A 26,940-nucleotide genomic window follows, 5' to 3' on the forward strand; every position below is an offset into this window, starting at 1 on the left:
CCAGGGCTGGAATCGGGGATTGAGGGATCATTTCCTGAACAATTGTAGGAAATCATGTAAGCTTGCAAGTTGCAAGGGTTCATGGAGTTCAACCAAAGGGCACTAAATCAGTTCAGTAATGTCCAGATCAGCTGGGTAGCTAGTCCTGACATTCTTTCCCAAGGACATCTTGGTGACCTGTTCACAGAATAGATAGACAGACTTTGGTCTTATAGCCTTTTCTTGTTCCTGAAACCAACATGAGCCAATAAAGATGACCAGGTCACCTGCTTCTGCTGGTACTTTCTTAGTCATGTGAGCATATGTACCTTACTACAAAAAAGGAACATGAGAGAATTTTAAAAATCTAACTTTCTATTCTCTCCTTCATTTGCTTCATAGTGATATTGCTCACTATACCAATGTGTCTCTTCATTACACAGAGGCAAAAGGCTTGCCATCAAGGGAATGAGTCATGTTGACTATCAATAAGCTCGCTCTCAGCACTAATGTTCTGGAATCATGGGAGTTGTAGTCCAAAATATGTAGAGGACACCAGGTTCTCTTCCTTCTTAGACTCTTCCAGAGCTTGGGCAAAGTTGTTTTTTAATTAAAAATCCCAAGATCCTCTAATTGTCAGAAACACTGGACAGGTTAGCTAGAGAATTCTGGTGGTTGTCATTTTAAAAGGGCAATGTTTCCATGTTCCTGGACTCTTTGCTCTGTTTAAACGAACACAACAAAAATGTGTTTTATCCAGGAAGATCTTCCTACTACATTATAAAGTTTGCTTCTTTACCTGGTTGTATTTGATGGTGTTGCCAGATGAATCTGTGCAACATTTTAGCTTCTTCACTCAGCCTAATATATAAAATGATGGTGATTCCAGTGCACCAAACAATTGAGGTAGGAAAGTTGCAGTGAGAACCAAGAACATATTAGTACTGCTGTGCAGCTAGCATTGTTACTAAAAAGAAGAATGGCTTGTGAAAAAATGACTGAACAGTTATTCAAAAGAGCATTGATACATGTAATGTGTTGATATTGATGTGATTGTCATGATCTTAATAACGGACAACCTTATCATGAGAACAATATCTTTCATATAAATATTGGAGGTGCTCCTAAATAAAAGTGGAACAGAAGTAGTGAGTCTTCTGTAAAACATTATTGCTTTATTTATTCTGGAAAGGCAATGAAATGTTCACAGATCAATTACCTTCATACTATACAATGGACAAAGAATAGTTAAGGAGATTTATGTCTACACCCTGGTGAACGATTGGTTTTCCCTTTAAAGTTCCTTCAAATTCCAATCTCTTCAACACTGCAGTATACAAGATATTTTGGAAAATGTCATAGTTATGTCTACAAACATAAAATAGACCAGAGTGGTAATGTGGACTACAATATACAAAAAGAAATCACCAATGTTGCTGGGGCTGATGTTGTTGGGTTTTTTACTTATGACTTGAGTGAAATAAACTTTTATGGGTAGCAATCCTCAAATTTCATTTTGCTCATCCACATGAAATGAAACAAAACCAGTACTTTTCAAAACCAACACAATAACCAAGCAGTGTTTGCTGATTGGCTGCGAACTTGCATGGAACTTACATGGAATTTTGTACGCTGCCCTAAGTCCCTTCGGGTGAGAAGGGCAGGATATAAATGTTGGAAATAAATAAATAAATAAATAGTAATCATGTCAATCTTAGTCTAAATATCAATTTTGGTTAAAATTAGTCCATAAGTGTGTTTTGCAGATTAAAAAAATGATAATATCAGATCTCTTCTATGTTTTTTCAGGTGCTGCTCGAAGTAATAGATTGTCCAGGTCTAAAATTTTACTATCGTTTCCATTTTAGTACCATTAGATAACACATATGTTGTGGTGACTTTGTGATCAAATCTGTGGATGTGTATATCATAATAGACAAACATGTAAGGATAATATAGATTTCTACATACCCATAACAGACGCAGAATCCCATGCTATTAGGCAGTTTTACCATAAATATGTAAATAATTTTGCACATAACACATGGCAATATTGTGAACCTAATGCAGAACTTTAATTCTATGATGGGAAGAGGAATACAGAGAACATAATAAGAAAAAGGAACACACTCAAGAGATGAACATGACACTACCGTATGTTGCATTCATCCTCTATTTCTATCTTTTGGTTTTGGTAAACACATTTTGCACAGACATGTTTATTCAAAATTATGTATTTCTAACCACAATGGCTTTAAAGTAAAAGAAAAAAGAAAAAAATCAGCTTCTGCTAAAGAAAAAGAAACTAGCATGCTAGATTGTGTTAGGAACAACAATAAATATTCAACATAGTGTCTGCTGTTGAACAGCAGTCTACATTCTGAAAGAGGCTATGGCTGCAATTTCAAGAATATTTACTAAAAAGTTCAAATACTATTGAATTTGACAACTTTATTTTTTAGGAAACATAATTAGAATCAGGTTCTTAGAAAAATTAAAAGCTAGCAAACAAAGCTGGTGATTTCATACTGAGATTCTGCTTTCTCTTGCAGGTGTACAGAGTCAGACACTTAGATCAAAATGGAACAAGTCTGACAAGGTTCCTGTTTCATGTAAGAACATTGCTTGGATACATGATGTGCCCATGTGAAGACTGGTCAATACCAGAACTTGTTGAGCCAAGATGGCTTTTTGGATAATTTCAGTCCTATGATTCAATGATTCCAAGGACTATATAAACATGTAGGGCCATCACACTGGATGTATTTAATGTTAGAGTTATTTACCAAGGTACTTTTAAATAGAAATTTCAATCAAAGCAATACTAATATATCAATCTCAATCCAGCAAGGGGTTGGGTTCTGTTCAGACCTGGAAAAGTTACTTTTTGGCCTCTAACTTCCAGCAATCCCCAGTCAATATGTAGAATTACAGTAGAGTCTCACTTATCCAACATTCGCTTATCCAACGTTCTGGATTATCCAACGCATTTTTGTAGTCAATATTTTCAATACATCGTGATATTTTGGTGCTAGATTCGTAAATACAGTAATTACTACATAGCATTACTGTGTACTGAACTACTTTTTCTGTCAAATTTGTTGTATAACATGATGTTTTGGAGCTTAATTTTTAATAACATAACCTACATAATTTGATGTTTAATAGACTTTTCCTTGATCCCTCCTTATTATCCAACATATTCGCTTATCCAATGTTCTGCCGGCCCGTTTATGTTGGATAAGTGGGACTCTACTGTACTATGATAGTTGAGGGATTCTAGAAGCTGTAATCCCCTGCACAAGTGACTTTTACAAACTTTCTACTCAGACTTGTTCAACTTGGTGTACAAAATAGTAATTTTAACAACCAAAATGACTACACAGAACAAAGCTGAGTGAGAGTAAGTTTAAAAAAAAAACAATTATGTCAGTTGACTAACAAACATTTTTAAAAACTAACCTGTTTTGCGGTTATCATACTGGCACAGCATGAGACAATTGCTACATAAATAATATCAACACACAAATCATTATTCCTAGATGAATGTTTGTATATTCATTAGCAAATTCATTTGGAAGCTTAACTAATGAATTCATTTGATATGCAGCTAGCAGATTTCCCTTCTGAATCACTGACTTTTAAGACTATGCTTAAGGAAAACATTTTACTGGCTGCTTCAAACCAAGTCCAGAAACAGCTTCAATGCAGGTGAACAGTCTAAAATGCTTGATACAATCCACCAATCCCAGAAAAAGAACAAGGGTAAAAGGTGGACAAGTGCAGGGAAGGTATAGGGAAGAGCAGCCAATGGAAAGTGAAGCCAAGGTCAATAGTGAACAGAGCCAACCAATTCTGGTTTGTCCTCTTCTCCTTACAGAGATGTCACATCACAAGTTCTTGATATTAAATGCTTAATTGAAGTAACGAATATTGACATGTTTGTTCACTTATGTTGTTTCCAAGCTATCATACTTCTGGAGCAAGGGGAATTGTGCCAAGCAATTGGCAGGTTATAGGAAAGGAAGCTGGCAGGAATAGGCTGCCTCGGGGTAGCCTGAGCCAGATGTTGTGGATGGGGTAATGAAATAGTAGTTACTGAGAAGGACTTTAAAAACTAAAATGAGCTTCCAGGACTGTAAGAATGGTTTAAAATAACTAATCTCAAACTGACCTCGCTAAAGTATCACTCATTGTGAGAATGTTTCATGTTGAAAGAGGAACTGTTGGAGCAGGATGTCCGGTAAATGTCCAAGTAGCCTAGACCTCCCATGTCTTTCTTAAGTTTTCAGTATTCCAGACAAACATTCATTTTGGAATTATAAACAGAGTCATATTTCCAGCATAGACACATAAACAAGCATATATTTCCAGGACAATTGACAAAGTTACTCCTGCAAGGAAGCCAAGCTAATAATGTAATGGTGATTCTTCCAATAAATCACTCTTTCTGCAAACTCAAAGCTACTAAAGCATCCACACTATCTTCTCAGGAAAGTGATAGCCCAGGCATGGGCAAACATCGGCCCTCCAGGTGTTTTGGACTTCAACTCCCACAATTCCTAACAGTCGGTAGGGTGTTAGGCATTGTGAGAGTTGAAGTCCAAAACACCTGGAGGGCTGAAGTTTGCCAATGCCTGTGATAGGCTATATAATAGCTAACATAACAGTGGAAGTAGTGAGTAGAGCTGGAGTTGAAATTTGTTTACTTTACAGGGTTGTTGTTTTTTCCGGGCTGTATGGCCATGTTCTAGAGGTATTCTCTCCTGACATTTCGCCCACATCTATGGCAGGCATCCTCAGAGATTGCCTTCGACAACACGTTTTTCTGAAAACTTACCAAAATTTGCACCTTGGAATCAGTATGTAAAACTTGTCTATCCTTCAATGTTTTCTCTTTTAGATATTTTGTTATGGAATTCTCCAATAAATAAAAATGCATATTTGTTGTGGTTATTTGCCACCACATCAGCGTTGCCTTATGTTAGAGAGATGTGCAAGAGCCCTGGTCCATCAATAGCCCTATTCATGTTTTTCAAACTTAAGACTGTGATTTCCTTCACTGAATCAAGGCACCTGTAATGTATTATTTGTCTTTTCTTATTGCCCTTCATTATATGCTAGCATTGCTGATCCAGGTGGACTGCAATGGAGAATTCCATTAAAGAATTCCTAGAACACATTTTGAAAGTTAACCGAATTTTTGCATATTCATTTTTTTAAATGTATGTAAGAATTATGTAAGGCAAAATATGAAAACAACAAAAACACATATGTGTTAACATGATATTTAAAATGCATTCCATGAGGAAATTTGCAGAAAATATGGAAACTGGTTACAAAAATGCATGCACTAGCAGACACACACACAAAATGTGTATACATTTTCATGCAAAATTTAAGAAAATTCTGAAGATTTTCAAGAATTGTGTTAAAAATTGGGAAAAGAAACAACCAGGAAAAATTGGAATTGACATATTCATATGTCCCAGTTAAAGTGTGCCAGATAATGGTGATCCTTTCACAAACTTTTCTTGGCAAGAGATTGTTATTGCCTTCTTCTGAAACTCAGAGGGTGTGACTTGTTCAAGATCATCTAGTGAGTCTATTCCAAACCTCTCAGAATATCAGTCCAACACTCATACTACTATGCCATACTGGCTCGCCTATATATCCCTACTGAGATGAAAAGAAATGTTGTGGAAAAAAAGTCTGCAGAGCTTAGTTGGTTGATGGATGCATCCAAGTGTGGCTTAAACGAGACTTTATTGTACTTTCAGCTACGCATTTCTTTTCCAGAGTCCAATGCCATCAGGAGTTCTTTGGGGGTGGAAGCAGGAGAAACTGTAGAATCGGAGTTGTAGTCCAGATCAGTCACTCTTCTAGTTTGCTTTTTATCCAGACATGTTATCTAGGCTAATTCTTGATAGAAACAGATATACGAATCTAGAATTCTACTCACTAGTATAGCACATGCTTTGCATACAGAAGCCCCAGATACAGTCTTTGACACAATCTCCACTTAAATGAAATGCAACAATGCTGGCAAAAGCTTACAAGGCTAAACTGGCAGTCCAAATACAATTGTGAAATTAATTATTTAGGAACTGTAATTTTTATGGACCCACCATCTGCTCAGTACTTTTGTATTTAAGTAGATGAGCACTTGGAAAAATTATTTTTTGGACTCTAGCTCCTCAAATCATCCATCGCAGAATAAATTTATGGAGCTATAGGTTAAAAAAAGCTCTATTAAAAGTACTGTACCTTTCTCCAGCACTGATGACTAAACTTCTCCCAAGTACTAGAGACAATGCATATAAAGGAACCTGAAGTCAATGTGCTCTAGAGGATACAACCCTAATGTAGGCTGTAGTTGCCTAGATTGAAGCCCCATGGGTCTCAATGGGAAATTTTGATAGATTTATAATCACCTGTCTTACCTCACTGGCACATGAAATCTCAGGTGCATATATGGGGTACAAATATGATAGGCAGGAGTTTCTGTATATGTGACCAAAATTATTCCCACCATACTTATACTCACTTTGTATGACATAATTATCTACCCTAAATCACCAAGAAATTCACTAACATTCACTTGGTAGAAGATGGAACAGACTTTCAGTGGTGACATTTTCAAATAATTACATTGCCACTAGTCATATGTACATCACAGGGCGGTGTCATATCTTCCAGAAGTATGGGCATGGTGTCTGAAATTACAGGCTGTAGTATGGATGAATGTAAGGAGCAGCAAAGGAAGATACTAATCTTCCTATGCTAAATATAACTGGGGAAGACTATATTTGTTTTGAAATGTAGCCTTCCCCAGAACTCAGAAATTTTGTTAATGTTTTGGACTACAATCTCCAGAATCATCAGTGGTTATACTGGCTGGGGATTCAGGGTATAGTCGTGGAATAAGTCATGGTTAAAATTCTTTATCACAGTCTACATTGCAGAACTTCACATATACTTAGCAATGCTGCAGAGATATTAAGAAACCCCATCTAGTGAATTTTGAATAGAACACTTGCAATAGTGTCATGATGTACATCAGGCTCTTTTGTTGCATATTGGCATTCCCTAACTGGTGCCCCAATGCATTACATGACTGGTGTGAATTGTTAAGCATTGGCTCTATTGTGCAGTGGTCCCGATGCATATCAGCCACTTTGCCAACTCTTCTACATAATAATGTACCAGCAGTCCCTTACGTGGTATTGATTTTATTGAATTGCCTGATTCTAATTCCCACATAAAAGGTCCACTTGCAAAAAGGCCCCAACAGGATTCCAGCCGCCATTTTCAAAATTATGATTTTACCTTTAATTTTCTTTCTAACAGAAGTTATTGGCTATCATCAGAGGGGATAAAAAAGGCCAGAAAGAAGCAATAGCAAGGAAATGGAGAGGCAATGGAAACAGGACAGGATCACCTCTACCCTGAGAATACATATATGTGTGCATGTGCACACAGAAATATATCATGCACAGACTACATTGTCCATTCATCTCAAGGGTGTAGCTAGGGGGAAAATGATGGCATTGTCCTCCAATAAGAATTCTGCCTCCCATTACACACTTGACCATTTTTATATTTGCTTTGTTCACATTCTCCTGGTCCCTTTTCTTGCCACTTCTGTTTTGATGCTTGAACTGCATTTCTAAGGACCTTATCAAACGCTGCGTCTTCTCCCCATTTCTCCTCATTGCCAAAATTGAGTCCCATGAAGCCCATCACATGATTCAGGCAGGATTCGATGGGGTTTCATTTCAGCAGCACGGAGGAACAGAGTCCAGAGAGTGCCTTTTGAGGAGAACATGAAGAGGAAGTAGGGAAAGGACAGGAAACCACATGGGATGGGAGGCCATCCCAGAAGACAGGGAAAGGCAGTAGGGAACTCCTTTCCCTCTGCTTTCCCCCACTTTCCCCCTGCCCATCTGATGAAGTCCCAAATGTTCAGCTGAAGTTACCACAGTGCTAGAAATTTGGGGACCAAAAGGAAATTTCTTTGGGAGAAGACAGAATTCTTAGGGGGCAGCATTTTCATTTAGTCCACCTCTTATCTATACTCCTGAAATTTGTACAAGCTTTATTTTGAAAAAACAACCCTGCTCCCATCATGCTAAATTTACCATTTGACAGCCATAGGTGTATTATGTAGGTGCATGGTACAGAAATTGTAAACTGCTGTAAATACTCATGTATAAGTCTAGAAATATTAGTCAAAAAATCAACCCAAAAAAACTGGGTCAGTTAATACACAGGTCAATGTTAGTACCATACCTTATCAAAAAAAAAAAAAAAGAAAAGAAAGAAACCATACAACAGTGAAAGACAAGAGCTTAGTCTGTCCTAGGAGAACATAAAAGACTTCCTTTATTCTTTCCACCATGATGATGCTTCTAGCCTTTTTGAATGCCTGGATGGCAAAATGGCAGTATGGGGACTGCTGCTTTCCTGAGGTGGCATTGGTGCTTCTCCTCTTCATGAAGTGACATTTGATTAATCCATTGGTCATATAAAAATCCATTATTTTGGGCCCCAAACCTGCCCTCAACCTTACACATGAGATTAACTTATATATTAATATACGTATATGATGCTTTGTGTGCTAAAAGGTACTATAAAATCCTAGACAATGATAAAGAACAGGGTCTTTAACACATAATCACATGGGAGCAGAAAGGATGGAGAAACCAGACATACATGTCTTCAGTATATAGTTTGTAGCAAAAGATGCACCTACTTCCCTTATCGAATCAGTCTTACATTAATGCTCATTAAACCATCATCTTACAGAGTGCATATTGAAACTCAAATTTAAGTATTTTATTTTTATATACATTTCAATCTTTTTTCACCTGGAAATAAAAGATCTAAATACAGACAGATTGTAAATGTTGTAAGTGTATAGCTTCCAACAATACTTCAGCTGAATAAATGCTTTGTACAGAATTCTGTCTTCTTAAATGGAGTTTACGTATACACTGATAAAACGAATTCCTCATTTCCCTTGTTTTTGTTTTTAACCAATAACAAGCAGAGAGACAATTACAAGTTAATATTAATAAGCAGCTCAAATAACACAGGTTAAACTATGTACAATACAAACCATTCATACAAATGAAGACTAGGATATTGAATTTGTTACAATATTGTGTAATAAAGATAAGACAGACACTTACAACTTACATGTTGCCTAGTGGGCATTTTTTTCTTTCTTACACGATGACTGAAGGGCATCTCGGTCCGTCTTGGTCGACTCTACATGTTTGCAGGGATGAGTACCCAACTACAAAAGCAGAAGATCTGTTCACGTGTAAATTCCAAATGTTTGCTCATCTTTATTAGTTCACAGGCTTCCTCAGCAGAAAAAGGACCACCTTACACAACCTCGAATGTGCCCACTGTGTGCTGGAGAAAAGTCACGATACTTTGTTGTGTTCATATAAAGAGAAATACTGAACTCTAGACACACAATCCCCCCGCCCCCATTTTAACAAGCATTTACTCCTACACAGTATTATTTACCAGTACAGCTACTCCAAATGATAGAATGCATGAGTGGGGATTATTGATTATCATGTATTCAAGACTTAAAAAGGAGATTTCCATAACAGTCTATGTTAAGAAACCATTCTCCGTCTAGTTAATCCTTTTTGCTTGATGATAGGTTATCCTGAAACATTATACATCAGACAATGAAAGCCCTCTTAACAGGAATCTCAATAGATGCAAGCTGCAAAGAGGGGGAAGGAGATAGAGAGAGAAACCGTGTGCGGCATTATTTAAAATCCATAGTGATTTACAACTGGGCTGTGATACATGGAGCTGACTGGGCAGAAATGACATTAAATTGGTTTCCACTAACATATTTGCAGCCAGTTGACATCAGCAGCAGAGCGTAGACACATTCCAGGCAAGAGATGTGGCCTTCTTCTTTGAGGTAACAGCCCTGTTGTATGACCTCTTTTGTTCTTTTTTAAATTATTATTAATTATTATTATTATTAATTTGTTTGTTCCTCAAGGTCCAGTCTGAGACACATGGCCCACTTCAACCTGAGGGGAAGTAAGGCGTGTCACTGTGATAGTTGTAATCAGGGCACACCTTCTGTACTAGTTTATAATCTGTACTATAAAAGGAAATGTAAATACAGATTACTTTAAAGGGCTTGGAGCAAAGCCATGAGACGTGACTTTGGGTCTGCTCCTGATAACATGTTTTTGAAGGGTCGTAGTTGCAGAGAGTGTTCTTGGTGGCCTTGTCCACCTTCTCGTATTCAATGCGGCAGTTGAAGGACTTGGAATCTTTGGCATCAATCACTGTTTGTTGTGCCAAGTCAAACTCCACGATTTTGGTCGGAGGGACCAAGCTCACCGATACATTCCCTTGGCCAGTTGAATTATGCCTGAAGTAAACACTGAACGTCCCATTGCCATGATCAACTATTTTCCCGGTTATTAACAGGTTTAGTTTGACTGTCTTGATGTTGGAATGAAAATCCCCCCAGCCAAACATTTTCTTAAACTTCCCAGTCTTGACAATCGGCCGTCTCTTTGCTCTGGGACGAGGCTCTTGAAGGTCTGTGGAGTTCCTCAACCAGTCCCAGAGATCTTGCTCAGAATACGTTTCTGGGGCATCATACCTCAGGCTCAAATCTGTATCATTCTCTTTGCCACGAAAAGTCTGTGATAGCAGCCGGCTGATAGATAAGTCTTTACTGCTTTCTGTCCATATGTGTTTTAGTGTGGATTTGGAACTGCCTGTTTTTAGAATCTCTGATTTCCCACCACTGGTTAAATTTGCACATGTAACCTGCAAGAAGATAAAAGGAAAAGACCAGTTTAGAAATGGATGTGCACTCCATTGTGTTCAAACAGACTGTAGATTCCAATAAATTTTAGAGCATTTGTTATTGATAAAAAAGATTCATGAACAACAAAAAGGAAGCACTGTATATCAACATCGAAGAAATATTAAGAATGAGTCTTCTTTTACATAGGTGATTCATACATTCTACTAATCTTTGAAATCACATCCAACGAGGTATCAACACTAAATGGAACATAAAATACCTTCCTTTCTCATAAGTGAGAAAAAGGAACCCATCTCTAAGTAATCCTTGCCCCCCAAAAAAAGGATGAAATTCATGGGGCCACCATAAGTCAACATATCATTTAAAGGCACAAAGACACAAGAGGTTAAGATTTTTGTTCTATAAAAAGGTTAAAACATCATTTCAAGGAACCGGATATCCCTTTGAGTCCATAGCCTCTTCGCTGCAATATATATATATATATATATATATATATATATATATATATGTCTGAACCTATTGTGTAGCCATGTTATAGTTGGAAACTAGTTGTGTAAGTTATTAGGCGTACTTATCCAAGGATGCAGAGGGTCACTTTGGCCAAAATTAGAATATAACGATTTATCATTCCCTCCCCTCTTTCTGCTTACTGGTAAGGAATGAAAACAAACCACTTCATCATATTGAAGCTGGGAAGTGTAGAGCTCAGTCCAACTCAATGTTGGAATGAAATTGATGATTTCCCTACCTCCATCACACTGTCAAATGTATCAGTGATACTCAGCATTTGCCATCACATTTTAATCGCTAGGCACCGCCCATCATCCCCCCCCCCCCCCTTCCTGGTTCTTTGTCAGAAAAAAAACTCCTCTCTTTGAAATGAGTCTAACTCACAGGACCACATAATATGGAGCTATGGTATTTAAAGTGGGGTCCAAGAGCATACATTCCATAGTGCAAATGCACCAAGAGATGGTATGCACCTTGGAAAACTATGACTCCCGCGACTGCACAGCATGGGGACATGGCATAATGATGATGATGATGATCCTTCTCTCCCAGTTTTCCCATGCAACACAAAGCACAGACATATCACAGAAAGAAGGGAAGGGAAGAGAAGGGATGGGCCTGGAAAGGCTATTTTTTTAAAAAGAAATTGTTCTGGCAAAGTAATAACTAATAACGTTTCAATTTAAACCTGGGAGCAACAAATGTTATCACATTAGAGAATTGGCCAAACACCTAGACCATTATCAAAAATCCACTTCCCCACCAGCTCCTGAAATGTTTGAAAAAAATGTTGGCCCCCACGATTAAAATATGCAAATAATGCTCTATCTGACACTTGAAGCCAAATTAATGTGATGAGAACAGTGGCTTCCTGGATTTTAAATGTAGCATTCAGTGGAATTTAGTAAATGTGATAAAGTGGAACGTATTTTCTGTATAAAATTTCCTTGTGAAAAGATCCACTTTTCTGTAACTAACAGCAAGATGAAGTGCATCTTGTGTTGGAAATAAAGCTGCATTTTAATGAAGAAGAAATGTGTGCAACTGAAATGTGCACATCTTTAAAAGGGCTATATTTGCTATGGTCCATGGGAGAAGAACATAGAAAATGTGTAAATCAGAAAAAATGGGTTAAAATGTGTATAATGGGGAGTATGTTATGAATTTTAGCGGGAGGAAGAGCCTCATAGTCCAATGCCAAACTGGGATGGAAGAAGAAAATGCCAGTGGGTTTCTGAGAAACACAAGGAAAAATGAAACCGATTGATTTTCACATCCCTACTTGTTCACAGAGCCTCTTCCTTTCTTTGAGGAAAAAGCATTTCAAAGAGGCCTGTTTTCTGAAAATGCCAAGACCTTTGTAAGCAAACAGGGAGATCTTTTCCTTCGCTGGCAATTGCTCAACTTATTTGCTGGCTGCTTCACTGAGAACTGCTTCAGATCAGATCTTTCTTTCCCAAAGAGATGCGATATGGACTGTCTCAAAAACCTGGAATCTTTTCAGGATGATTAAAGCACACAGGCATACAGAGCCCCACAACTGTTCTCAACTAAATATCCTTCCAGCTGCTGGAGGGAACAGGATGATGGAGAGAGACAAATATGGGTATGTTTGCCCCTGGGATGATTTAGCCAATTTCCCCTTCTTTTGAAATTGCGAAGAAGATAAATACCACCTAGCATTTGATAGCTGGTTTGTATCTGCATCTAAGGCATTTGAGCATGAGTAGCAGCAAAAATGAGATAAGAATATATGACCTACTGACAGACCCCACATGAACATGGAAAGCGCCTTAAATGTATATTTAAATGTATAATTATGTATATTTTAATGGATATTCTTAATTTTATTGTAATTTTTAATCTTGATGGATTTTTAAATTTGATGACAACTGTTTTTAATGTGTATGTTTATATTGTAAGCCGCCCTGGGTCCCCTGATGGGTGAGAAGGGCGGGGTAGAAGTGATGTAATAAATAAATAAATAAATAAGATCAGCACAGTGAGTGACGAGAGACACTATAATGAAATGCACCGATGGTGCACCAGTTAATGAAGCAGCAATGAAGATGTCACAGTGAGAGGAGGGAAGACTTAGAATATACAGTAATTCTTAAGCAGCATATTGGGAGCACGAGCAAATTAGGAGGGAGAAGGGGGCTTTAAAAGTGAAATGTGCCGGTCTTGCATGAATCGATGAGCAGAATATGAACCTGGGTCATTAACTGGCCACTTAACATATCCCTGCAACTGCCAAAAGAACAGAAATGCCCAGTAGCCATTTCAGGGTGTTCTGTTGCCCTTCAAAAATATACTTCATCTCTCACTTTCATGTCACCACTAAGCCATCTCTCTGAATGTGTTGAGCAGCCCACAATTAAACAACAAATTTTGTCTGTAATGGGATGGAACACCAGAAAGTGAATTTTAAAAGGCAACACTGAGTCCCCTCGGGTGAGAAGGGCAGGGTATAAATAATTGAAATAAATGAAATAAATAAACACTGGTGAATTTATGAAACCAAGCTCAGAGTCACACATTTAAGATTTGTGGGGGAAGAGTCTTGGGGTGGATCTACCCTACAGTATATCAGTTTGGCTCAATGCTATGGCATCCTGGATTTCTGCCAAGCACTCCTTGGCAGAGAAAGCTAAAGACATTGTACCATGTTTCCCCGAAAATGAGACATCCCTTGAAAATAAGACCTAGTAGAGATTTTGCTGTATTGCAAATATAAGACATCCTCCGAAAGTAAGACCTAGGAGGAGGGAGCTGCCACTGAGGAAGGTGCGTGTGGCACAAAGGAGAAGGAGGGAAAGGTGTGCACCTTTCCCTCCTTCTCCTTCACGCCGCATGCACCTTCCTTGGTGGAGGAGGAGGGAGCCATCGAGTACAAGAAAGAAATCATGAAAAAATAAGACATCCCCTGAAAGTAAGACCTAGCACATCTTTGGGAACAAAAATTAATATAAGATACTGTCTTATTTTCGAGGAAACGTGATAAAAATACAACTACGATCCATAGCACAGAGCCATGCCAGTTAAAGTGATATCAGACTGTATTAATTCTACAGTGAAAATGCATTCTTGATGAAATTATACATGTGGGAAATGCAAACTGCCTATTGTAAACGTCAGCTCTGGAACAATCTCCACTAGTTTTGTGTCAGTACTTTAACACATTGCTCGCTTGCACAGCACATATGTTCCCCAGCTATTGTCCTGACATTATTTCTCCTTTAATGATCTGGGTGTTTATCCCATCCCTTGAGGCCACTTTTCTGACTTCCATGCACTAATTAGCAGTTCTGCGTTATAACTCTTACTGATGGTGTGGAGGGAAGACTATTTTCCACTATGTATCTACACAGCTGCGCAGCTGTGAATAACCAAACCATCTTTATTCTACAAGCTGCATTCGTGCACAGCTCTGCATGCATGTATCTCACTTTTAGAAAAGTGATCTCCCAAATCTCCTGACATTGTAGGACTGTGCTTTGATTGGTGATATGTGCTTGGATTATAAACACAAGTGTGAAAGAACACGTGGCCTTTCTCCTAGTTCTCCCACAATTACAACACTAATAATTTAAATCGTAGAGCTGAGGGAAACCACAATGTTCATCCTGTTCAACCCCCTGCCACATGGGAATAAATAATCAAAGCACTCCTGACAGATGGCACCCAGCCTCTGTTTAGAAACATACAAAGAAGGAGATTCTACAAAAGGCAGCAAATTGCTATGTGATGCTTGATTGTGTTATAAAGAGAGCAGTGACTGTGCTGTTTTCATTACTGCATACATTCTTTAGGAGTGGAAGCCACATTTTATATTTTGTGGAATAGATGGGGGTATTCTGGGATAGAGCCGCAGCAAACTGAAAAGTATAATTCTTAAACCTCTTACAAATACTATGAAGCTCCTTGAAATAAAAACATCAGTACCCTAAACATTTTAAAGTAAACTGTCACAATGGCACTGGAAAATGAGTATGCCTTCCTCTTCCAGAAATTTGCTGGTACTCAGTACACAATGTACCACTACAACAGCATATATATTCAGGATCAGGGTACCTGGCAGTTGTGAAAATGTGGCCAGAGATAATTGCCGCAAGGGAGATGATCAGGTAACTCTCTCACTTGGTGACCCATGTTCCATCAATAATGAAAAATCACTGTTCAATAGTTTGTTATTTGGAGCAGCATTTTGACTGAGCGTAATTTGCCCAAGGGCATATTAAGAAGACAGAGTATGTTTTCATGATTAGGGAATTGATCCGTCTGTCTAGTTTTGTACATCTTGAAAAGAAGACTCCCGTCTGGATGTCGCATCCCTTTACAGGCTGGAGACATTTTCCAAGTGACAACTGACTTCATTAGGTGTGTTTTTTCATGAACATTAGCCTGCCCGCCCATCCCCTGAGACTACTAAGAGAAGAATAATTTACTTGAAAGGCACCCTTTACAAATATGAACCATTGCTTAATGGAATTTCAAATGCTAAAGATCAGGTGTGCTTTAAAAATATCCAGAATAATAGTGAAGTCCTCTTTCCTGAAGACTTTTCATTTTACTTATTGATGTAATGTAGCACATCCCAAACTTAAGTCTTTCAGATGTTTTGGACTTTAGCTCCCATAATTCCTGACCATTGACCAATCTGGCCAGGGTTTCTGGGAGCTGAAGTCCAAAACAGCTGGAGGCCTAAAATTTGAGAATCACTGGTGTAGTATCCAGGGCTTGCAGGGATAGAGCCCCAGGACCCTTTAGCCAACACCTGACATCAGCCAGGCAGAGCATAACCTGCATCTGTTTGCACAGCTCTGTGCCCACCCCTGCATATGTCTTCTATTGAATGGAGTATAAGGGACTGGGCAATCCAGCTTCAGGAAGGGCCACCAATTGTGTTGTTGCTTACCTATGGGGATCTAAGGACCTTATCTCACCCTAAATTTCCATTTTCTCACCACCTTCACATGCTGGCATAATGGTCTTCCCACTGTAATCCGTCACACCAGCATGAAAAGATTGAGAGAAAAGTCTGTTTTCAGGAATCAGATGTTCCCTTGACTCCTGATAAAAGACAGTAGCAGGAAGTAGAGGAAAGCGGAGAAATGTGATAGGATGGCTGGCCATCCTCGGACGGATCTTACTAGGGTTGGCCGTGTCCCCACTATAAAGGTCGTTTTCCTCTGCTTTCCTCCACTCCCCCCACACACTTCCCTCCTGTCCATGGGATAACATTGCATGAGAGTTGGAAAGCAATTCAGGAATCGATGAACTGGCTTGTCTTGGCTCAAAGGGGGAAAGAGTGCATTCACAGATGACGTGTACCCACCCTTTACCTTGGACTAAAAGGTAAAGTTAAAGGTTTTCCCGTGACGTTAAGTCCAGTCGTGACTGACTCTGGGGATTGGTGCTCATCTCAATTTCTAAGCTGAAGAGCCGGCGTTATCCGTAGATACCTCCAAGGTCATGTGGTTGGCATGACTGCATGGAGCGCCTTGGACTACATTGGCTGAATTGTCTCCCTGCTCTCTCCCCTCTATATCAGTAACCAGCAGAATACTTTTCCAGGGTTAGACTGAGATGGGAGAAAGCTTTGGACATTTCCCAAAAAGCTACAGAATAATAAATTTCACCCCACCTAAAATGAGGTATATATATTCATAAGACACATTTATGCACACATATGTCACTAAGCAGGTTGCAGGCTTTGGTTAGTAGGGATGGCTACATCCTCTGCCATTCTTTGTAGAGGACCTTGTTCTCTGCTCTTAACTGCCATCCCAATAGCAGGGATGTGGGGCGAAATTTTCAGAAATAAAATATTTTGAATGATTCCAGACAAAACATCCTATAACAGCCTGGTCTTGAGTGAGAAATTGACTCCTATTAGTTCTATCAAAGACCGATCCCATATGGAGATGAAAATGGCTAGGACAGGTTTACTAATTTGGATCAAAACAGGTTACCAAACTGTTGGTGTTTTCTGAGTACACTCATTCTTCTAGGGAAGTAAATTGGGCATTTTGTCCCCTTCAGAATGACTAAATTCAGTTCCAGGCTACAGAAGTAAAAATTGATGTGCATGGTGCATGAACTTGCATTGCACATCCATACACATTATATATTCTACTTGCAGATATGCAGGTGTATTTGGCACTGCAATTCACTAGATGGCATTGCACAACTCTATGAACATTACACTCAATTTCTTTCTCTGCTACAGTTACCTCAATTTTTGGAGTTTTCTTACAATGTGGATATAGATTTAGCCATTATGAATATCTACATTTCAAAGTGTACAATTACATTATTGACATTTGACCCATACAGTGAAAATACCGATCTTAGAAATCAAGCCACAAATCAGAGATAAAGAAGACCATAAAGTGCTTTTTGCCATCACAGACAGTGGGTCCTTTGTCTTCTTGTAACTATGCAAACACAAACATGCCATTCACTGCCCTTTTTGCAGCCAGGTCCCATTATTCTTGTCCATTGACTGTGTGGACTGGGGCAGATTAAAACCCAGAATAACTGGAAGGCATCAAAATGCAGAAAGCTCTTTTAGCAGAACAGAACTGTATGTGGTTGAATAATGACATGGCATAACATAGGTACACTGAAGGATGATATGACTTTGCAAGCAAGCTAAATTAATTCTTCTTCATCATACTTTATTTCAGATGATGCTGGAGTGATTCCTATCTCTGGAACACTGTTGCTAAGGAACTCATTTAAACAACTAGGCATTAAGCAACCATTTTCATTAATGTAAGAATTCTAAATGAATGCCAGAACTAGTCAGAATTCACCTCCAGAGCCCCAAAAGAACTAAAAATAAATATGAAACTATTGATCTTAGAATTAAATCGGATTTATAGCCTAGACTTATATATTTATTCAGCTACATTTCAGATACATGGCCATGACGCCCTTGCCATGATCACAAATGCTCCCTACTACCTGAACATCAAGCAATAGAGGTCTATTGTGACAATGATCAGGATGCAATGAAATATCTTTTCATTCCCCTCCCACCAGTGAGCTGCTGAGTAACAGGGATCTGCAATAGTTGTAAACTGGAAATCACAGATGGGAACATGCTGGGTACCTCATTCTCCAGGATCCCAATTGACATGAGATCAGCCTCCCCCAACTCCATTGTTCAGTGCATCTTCTGGCTATTACAGTAGGTTTGGAGATTAGATTTTGGCTTATTCTACACTGTTCTATACTGACTACATAATGCAGTTCAATGCTGTTCAAATCACAATATATGGTTGTTATAACCATTCTTAGGGCTGCTGTGAGTTTTTTGGGCTGCATGGCTAAGTACGGGAACATGGCCATAAACCCCAAACAACTCACAGCAACCCAGTTATTTTGGCTATTAAAACTTTCGACAACACATTAACCATTCTTATGACCTAAGGAATTTGTTACTCCATGCCTCGCATTGCCAGGAAGGCAGTCACATGCAGGGAAGTGTGAGCACATGTGGTGCACACTGCTTCCCCCTATAGATTATATGGCAACACAGGAAACATCTTGTGTTGCTGTGGTGGCATGCCGTACTGAGCCGGCATGGCGTCATCTGAAGCGAGCCAGCTGACCAGATCGGCATATGCTGCTGATTTTAGCCCCATATGATGAAGTCATTAGTTACATGTTTGGATTTTAGGGATAGCCCCTAAAATCAGCTGCCTTAGGAAAAGATATATAATATAATACAACAGACACAATTTCAGGAACACTTTTGAGAGGACAATTGCTTGAAAGGGGAGCTAGGATGGCATTCAGCTTTAATCGTGGTAAATATAGGTTATAACTCCACTGGTTGCCAATTAGTTTCCAGGTAAAGTATAAAGTGTTGGTTATCAACTTCAAATCACTACATGGTTGGGTCCAAGTTGCCTGCAGGATCACTTCCTGCTGTACAATAATCCACACCGAACACTGAGATCCTCTGGTGACATTTACTTTAATCAGCCAGGACTAAACTGGCAACTGGTAACCAAAAGACCTTTCGTTTGCCACCCCTAGACCTGTCAGAAGCACTTCTGTGACTAAACATGCTATCTAGATTTTTAAAAACATTAAAAATTGGTCTCTTTGGGTGGACCTACCCAGTCAATTTTTGATAATGAATTTTAAATTGACATTTTAAAGTTGATGTATGGGTTATTTTAATGTGCAATGGTTTGTGTTTTCATCTTATATCTGTCTGTTTTTGACTAACATGTTTTAAATGGTTTTATGTGTTTTCAGTTATATATTATATTTTAACCTGTGTTGTACCCCACTTCAAGCCATGGGGAGAAGTGGGTGAGAAATTATTATTATTCATGTTGTTCTTGGCTTTAGAAAATCTACAGCAGCAGATCCACTGGCCACCCTGTACATAATTTAATTATTAAATTCATGGTCACCTAATGGCACACTTCTAGAGCAAAACTGAGAAGAATCCATGAAAAAAAGATCTGTTTTATATAATAATAGCAAACTCATTCTCAGAAAGCAAATGCTCATACAGAAAAAGTAGCATTATAGCTCACATGAGATGGTGAAATCAATGCAAGCTTTGCAGAACTGAAAGAAAAATTTGGGGGAGAAAATCCTAAAGGGAGTGCCCTCCACGCCTCCTGAAAATTCAATCTACTAATGTTGCTTAATGGCAATCAAACACTAATTATTTGTTTCATAGAGAAATGGAAAATCAGGGTGGTGGTAGAATGAATTATTGTGGCAAAGGACATGGCTGGGATAAACTGGTGTCATTTTCCACTGTAGCATTTCATTGCAGGTTCCACTTGCTGATATCTTGTAACCAAGATAAGTGGAATGACACTTCTGCATTCAGAGGCTGCATATATGTGATATTTCTCTATCAGTTGCTCTATTAGATGAAGACAATTGCTTTTGAAACTGAATGATGGGTTATATGAGATTCATTCTGATCCATGCAGGAAGGCAACCGTTCCGTTAAAATGGAGCTCGGGTTCTCTGTGTTGTGGTTCTGGGGAAGAGTTGTTTTTATTTCATCTTTTCTGCGAGTCTGCTACTATACCATGACAGATAATATAGTTATATCATGTCTCATATGTCAAACAGCTCACTTTCCTTTCAATTTGGAATGCATTATACTGTTAGGTGCTGCAGATGATGTGATCAAAATACCAAATGAGCTACAAGACGGAGAGCAGATTCTCCGATAGTGCTTCTTTGCAACATTTTGGTTTAGATGTCAGGAAACTGCTCAGTCAGAATGTGTCTAATGGCAGTGATGCAAGTGAATTTATACAGATTTGGAAGAGGATTGAAGTGTTAACTATATGAAATATCTGATTAACTCTTGCCCTCTGTTTTACATTTTTGGGAAGAATTTAGACTAAACTCCTGAAAGCCAGTGCCAATGTCAACATTACAGACTTTTCTCCCTTACTCTTCCTTCTCTTCCTCCTTCTTCAATTTGGTAGATGATTATGACTTCTGAAAAATTCACAGCAGTTTCCATTCTGCAGGGGATTAAAGTTTCCTGGAATAAATTAGAGTGGGTTAAAATGTCTAACAGAGTTTTAAGGCCCCTGTATAATACTGGCACCACAGAGTTTCTTTTCATTTTGAAATGAAACTCTAGCTAGGTAAATAACTTTTGTCAAGGAGCTAGTGCTCTGATTCTACACCTCTATAAGCCTTCTTTTATTAATATTGTATTTGCCATTTCCCATGTATGCACAGAAAAGAATATTAAATAATTTTTGAATGTGCCTGAAAGGCCACTGAGCAACATTTTAATCAAAATCTCCCTCGTGCTCCACTTTACATATGCCACTTGTTTAAAAAGATGCCCTTTTTCATATGAGAATCAAACCAAGCACTCAGCAGAAATCTAGGAAATGATCTCATCCCAGGCCCAGATAGGAATTCTTCTCAATGTAAGAAACAACAGTATTATCTTTAAAATGCAGTCATGTTAATGTTTCCATGGTTATGCGAGAGAGATCTTATGTTAGATAGCTCTCAAGTAATAGTAATAATACTGGAAGCTGATAGCTCCAATGTCAGACTAAAATCTACTTCAGTATCAATCTGAACTTTAAAAGAGTTATCCAACATGCTGAACCAATTTGGGAGAGGGGGCTCAATGCTTTGGATTGTTTATCTCAATTTTGGACTAAAATCTAAATGCAATTTATGGTCCCCTGGATATCAGCACCTCCAGGTACTAATGCATAAAGAGCCAAATGTAAATTATGGAACCGAACTTCCTTCCTTCCTTCCTTCCTTCCTTCCTTCCTTCCTTCCTTCCTTCCTTCCTTCCTTCCTTCCTTCCTTCCTTCTTGTTTTTCTTCTTAAGAGAAACTCAGTGCAATTGCAAAAAATATTTATACAATTTGTAAAAGGATGTAGATCTAATAAAAATTATCAGCAGAATCAGCATCTATATCCCATTTTTTCCCCATTTTGGGACTTAAGGTGACTTAAAGCAGCTTATATGTATTTAAGAATATAGAATATTGCCTTAAATAAACTGCCACCACTACAAAAAAAAATTAAAAATTCAGGACATGGTAAGAGTCTTGCTCAGTCAGTCCTCAAAGAGCTTTAGAGACCTCTTCCACAAGATCTGAGAAATCAAAGGGAAATTTTAACTAAGAGTGGGGATGCTCAAGACCAGCAAGGGAACGCATTACATGACCAGAGTAAACCTTATTACGTTAAAACTTCAACTGAGCATTAGATATAGCGTATAAGCATCCAAAGGAAAACAGCAGGCAAAATTACCAAGAGATGTGCACACAGAAAATATAAAAAATCTAGATTGAACCATTTTTGATGTTTCACTCCATGTAATGCTAGAAATTTGGGGAGTAGATGGATTTTTTTTTTGGGGGGGGGGCATAATTGGAGGATGAATGTCCTTATTTTATCCCTAATCCTAGCCACATGCTTAGGACAATGGCTTTCATTCTAATAGTCAATCCCAACTAGAATAAATCCATTCAATCAGTTATTGAATGATGAGTCAATGTGTAGATAAATCTAATGAGTTTACTGAATTAACTCTAGTCAGGATTAAAATAGAATTTAGGCCCATGAATTTTATATTCCAGGACATACACTTGCACGTATCACCATTTTCGGAAATGGTAGACCTGAATCCCTGTTCACAGCCACAGAATCCAAAGTAAATTTGCCTCTTGATGAATTAAGGCTATAACACAAACCTCACAGTACAGAGCAGATCACTGTACAATGTCAAAATACTACTTTGAAAGAGATAAGAGTTGCTTCAGGGATAATAGTATCTTTGTTCTTGCATTATATCTTTGATGTTCTCTCTCCCCCCCTTTTTTTTTCCTTTTACCTTTTCATAAGATAGCTCAGAATCTAAGGAAGGTGAACAAAGAGATGAAGGAGCATATCAAGCATCAAACCGAGAGCCCCATTGTGTAATCATGAGGCATATCTTGGTAATATGCTGTAACTTTTTAGAATAGATTATCCTTAAATCATTTGGTAAAATATCCCCCATATGTCACACTACAACTGAAACCTGAAGGGAGTGCTTGGCAATTTTGAACAGCACAACCAAAGTTTGGTGAGTCTATGGTGCATGTAGTCTAAATATGGAACTTTTCCTGATGATCAATGGCATTTCTATCCCATGAGACAGAGATTAATGCAACTTTCATGTAATTCCACGGGTTCTCTGAAATGTCCAAAAAGTTTAAAGATGAAACACACACATATATATTATGCCTTGTGTGTAGGTGTGAAATCCTAATTCTGATGGAAAAAAGAAAAAGCCCAAATATGATGTCTACAATAAATTAGCAAAATTTCAGTAATTACACAATACTGAAAGAGGAAAGAGTACCACATACTGCATTCTTTTCCATGTCGTTCTAAGAAATTAAGGACAGTATCCAATCTTTCCTTACATCTTTCCTCCTGCTCACCAAAACTTTGAGGTAAGCTGTGAAAGAGTGGACTGATCTAAGACCCCTTCCACACAGCTGAATAAAATCCCATATTATCTGCTTTGAACTGGAATATATGGCTGTGAGGACTCAAATAACCTAGTTCAAAGCAGATATTGTAAGATTTTCTGCCCTCATATTCTGGTTTATATGGTTGTGTGGAAGGGCCCTAAATCACAAGGTAAATGTAAAGGTTTAGTGAGGACTTCAATCTGAACACCCCAGGTCCCAATTGAGAACTCTAATCACTGTACAACACTGCACCACACCATACCTTTTATGCCTATACACTGAGCATCTCTAATGTATATATCCTATTTATATCCAACAGAAGCTACATGGTGCTTGCTTTTATACAACACGCTATATCCTTTTTACAGCAGCGCTCTACCTAATTAACAGTGAGAATTAATACTCGTCAGAATTAATCAAATTCAGTATGAAAGTGCTTGGCTCAGGAGAGCCCTGGTTCAATTGCTAGTGCCATCAGTGAGATCATTAATTTAAACTAGATGAATAGAAGGGCCTTGGGGCATTGACACAGGAGTTGAGGGAGGCTGTTCAAATATCCAGATCCATTTTGGGCTGCATGCAGAGTTGTCAAGTTTTATCTATGAGAGTGTATGAATACCAACTGCAGTTTTATGACTAGGAATCCCCATCTCCGTTGGAAATCTTAAGCAGCACAAAATGTAGCTCTGAGGTTCAGGGCAGGGTGGTTCCATGTGGCAATGCAGGGCTACCCAGAAACATGACTGTAAGAATTTGCGAGAATACTTCCCATTCCTGTGAATCTTCCGCCCATCCAAAATACATTTCTATCCAATAATGAAGCCAACTGACATCATGTTTCTACAACTGAAACACCTGAAGATGCAAGACAGAGATCAAAATGCAAGAATTAAAATAGACCCATCTTTGCAATCTTCTTATAACAGTTTCTCATTGCTGAAAGGTACCTGGAAGAAGAGATGTAATATCTTTACTACTGTGGACTAGCATTCTCCAACTTGTTGGAGTCTCTGGGAAACTATCATGGGCACCATCACAATATAAGAACTATTCCTACTCAAAATAATTATTTATCTCAGCCTGCACAGTCATAAAGGACAGGTATCTTCTGCAACAATCTTAATTGTAAGACACAGTTTGGTTCTGAACCCCAAATATCAAACAATCTATTTGCTTCTGTAAAACAGAAAAATGTATTTTACAACCCGAAAGGCAAAATCCCATCTGGACTTAGAAGCTAAGCAGGGTGAGGCCTGCTTGGAAGGCATGTGCGAACCATGAAAAAAGCATTTAAAAGGTCATTACAAAACTGGGGGGTGCAGGCGTTTCCTTTCTAAAATGTTTTTAATGTACTCAAAATTTCGTTACTGTAATGAGAGTAATGCAATTTCATTACCTTTTCATTCTAGTAATTGTGCATTGGGGAAACCTCAAGGGCTCCTTTATCCCTCGTTTTTACAGCTATTGGGGCGAAATTTGCTACAATGGTAGAACACACTGTTGGCCCACCAAATTTCAGAAAGTTTCACTTATCCACAGATTTTCTGGGGAATTTTCAAAGTTTTTTACAAACAACATTTTTATTTTTTTTAAAAAAAACTACAAGAGCAATCTCTCTGAATTTTCTACTCAATGATACAAATAACAAGGGATCATTCCCCCCAACTTTCAGAAATATTCATACATTTACTGATTTTAGGGAATTTGAAAGTAGTTGTGCTCCAGAAAATTTGTTTTGTGCCAAAACCTTTGTTAAATTGGTGGAGACTCTACAAGATACTAGAGCAAAATGTGCTATAGCATGATATCCGTCCCGCAAAGACAAAGTTTTTGCAATTTAATAAACTTTCCCCATGTTTTTATGATAGAACCAATTAGAAAAAGGTATTTATAACTCAGGAACAAAAATTATAGTGTAGAGAAACATATTAATATGAGGGCAAAACTAATCCTTTTTTCCAAAGTGTGGGAAAACTATATGACTTTTGCCTCATGACAACATTCAGTGGGCTTAAATGGGGCTTTGCCTACCTATGCCATGTATATTGACCGGTAAGGTGCTCAGAAAGCTATCAGGATGCTCAATAAGTACAAAATCCAGAAGGGTCACTTGTGGCAGCACTGCCAGTGTCAGTGTGGTGCAGCTAATAATATTAGATTCAAAATATCAATTTCCAAGTTCTTGCTTGTTATAATATTAGACTCAAGATAATATATCTTCAAAATTCTACCAGAGTTGGTGCTTTTTGTGAAACTAGGGCCACTTGTGGTGGCACTGCCAGTGTCAGTGTGGTGCAGCTAATAATATTAGACTCGAAAGTTTTGCTTGCTATTGTATTAGACTCAAGATAATATATCTTCAATTTCACAGCAGAGTTCACCCTTTTTGTGAGGCTGAGGCCAGTGGCCCCTTGTGGCAGCACTGCCAGACTGCGTCAGTGTTCATCTTAGACTCAGAATATCAATTTCCAAGTACTTGCTACTTGCTATAATATTAAACACAAAAGAATTTCAATTTCCAGGATTGCCCCTTTGTGCTGGCACATCAAAAATGCAGCAGGCACTGGTAGCACTACCCAGTCAGACTGTGGGCACTGAGACAGCTATTAATACTATATTAATACTATATTATTAAACTCAAAAAAAATCATAGTAGCCCTTTTGCACAAGACCAGCCAACCAGCAATAACTCTGAACTCAAAAGTTAGCTCAGCATGTTGCCCATAGCCACTCTCTTCCTCTCCTCCTTCTCCTTCATTCAAGCTGTCTCCCTTCTCTGTCTGTCTCTCTTCTCTGTCTGTGTGTCTCTCTGTATTCTCCGGCGGCCTGCCTGCCTACTTGCCTCGAATGATCTCCACCCTTGATCCCTTCTAGAGCATGAATGGAGGCTGCTCCAGTGCACTCTGGAATATAAAGGCTAATGGCGGCTGCTCCGCCTCCCCTCCCCGCTCTGTCAGCCCTGATTGGTTGAGAGGCATGCCAACATGTTTGGCTTCGCCTCCCAACAGGGATTGGTTGCTCTGTGAATTTTAACTGTATCACACAGAGAGACTTACAAAGAAATAAAAGCTTCTTAAGTTTCAGTTCTTTAATTCTGGGCATGGACCATGTGCGGATATCACGTCGTAAGTACAAAACTAACAAATTTGTTCTCACTTACGATTTATTTGCACGTGTCTACTGCTTTGTATTTTAGTATAAAGCTTATGAGAGATAGGCTGGATTAATACTGCCATATAATGCAATTAGAACTGCATTGAACTGTACTATATGACTCTACACTGACCATATACTGCTGTTCAAACTGTATTATTTGGCACTGAAGATCAAATCATAGACAAAAAGAGAAGAAAATAGAATGAAAGGACAGAAAGACAGAAAAATGATGCTTCCCGGGATCAGTTCTGATGTTGTATATCAGTGATTATTTTTAAATTATGCAGGTGCTTGTGGCTTGACATGAAACAATCAGATATATTATAGCTGCTTTTTAACCTATGGATTTGTTGCCTGAAATTACAACTCTTCAACATCCCACACAGACATTTTATGGTGTAAATACTGCTCAGATTACAGTTTTGGTCACTAGAGAGAAGACATTTCTATTTGCAGCACTGC

General features: G+C 38.4%; 1 protein-coding gene across 5 annotated transcripts in view; it reads right to left on the reverse strand.

Moving 5' to 3' along the window:
- Positions 1-8,795: 8,795 nt before the first annotated feature.
- nxph1 (neurexophilin 1) overlaps positions 8,796-26,940 on the reverse strand; it is a 210,983-nt gene continuing 192,838 nt past the window's right edge. For all 5 annotated transcript variants that reach the window (XM_062957822.1, XM_062957823.1, XM_062957824.1 and 2 more), the window contains one exon: positions 8,796-10,806. In XM_062957822.1, the coding sequence (XP_062813892.1) occupies positions 10,045-10,806 (762 nt within the window). In that variant the 3' untranslated portion in view covers positions 8,796-10,044. The remainder of the gene's footprint in view (positions 10,807-26,940) is intronic.

Source organism: Anolis carolinensis, chromosome 6 (genome assembly GCF_035594765.1).
Source record: "Anolis carolinensis isolate JA03-04 chromosome 6, rAnoCar3.1.pri, whole genome shotgun sequence".
NCBI classification, from domain to species: domain Eukaryota; kingdom Metazoa; phylum Chordata; class Lepidosauria; order Squamata; family Dactyloidae; genus Anolis; species Anolis carolinensis.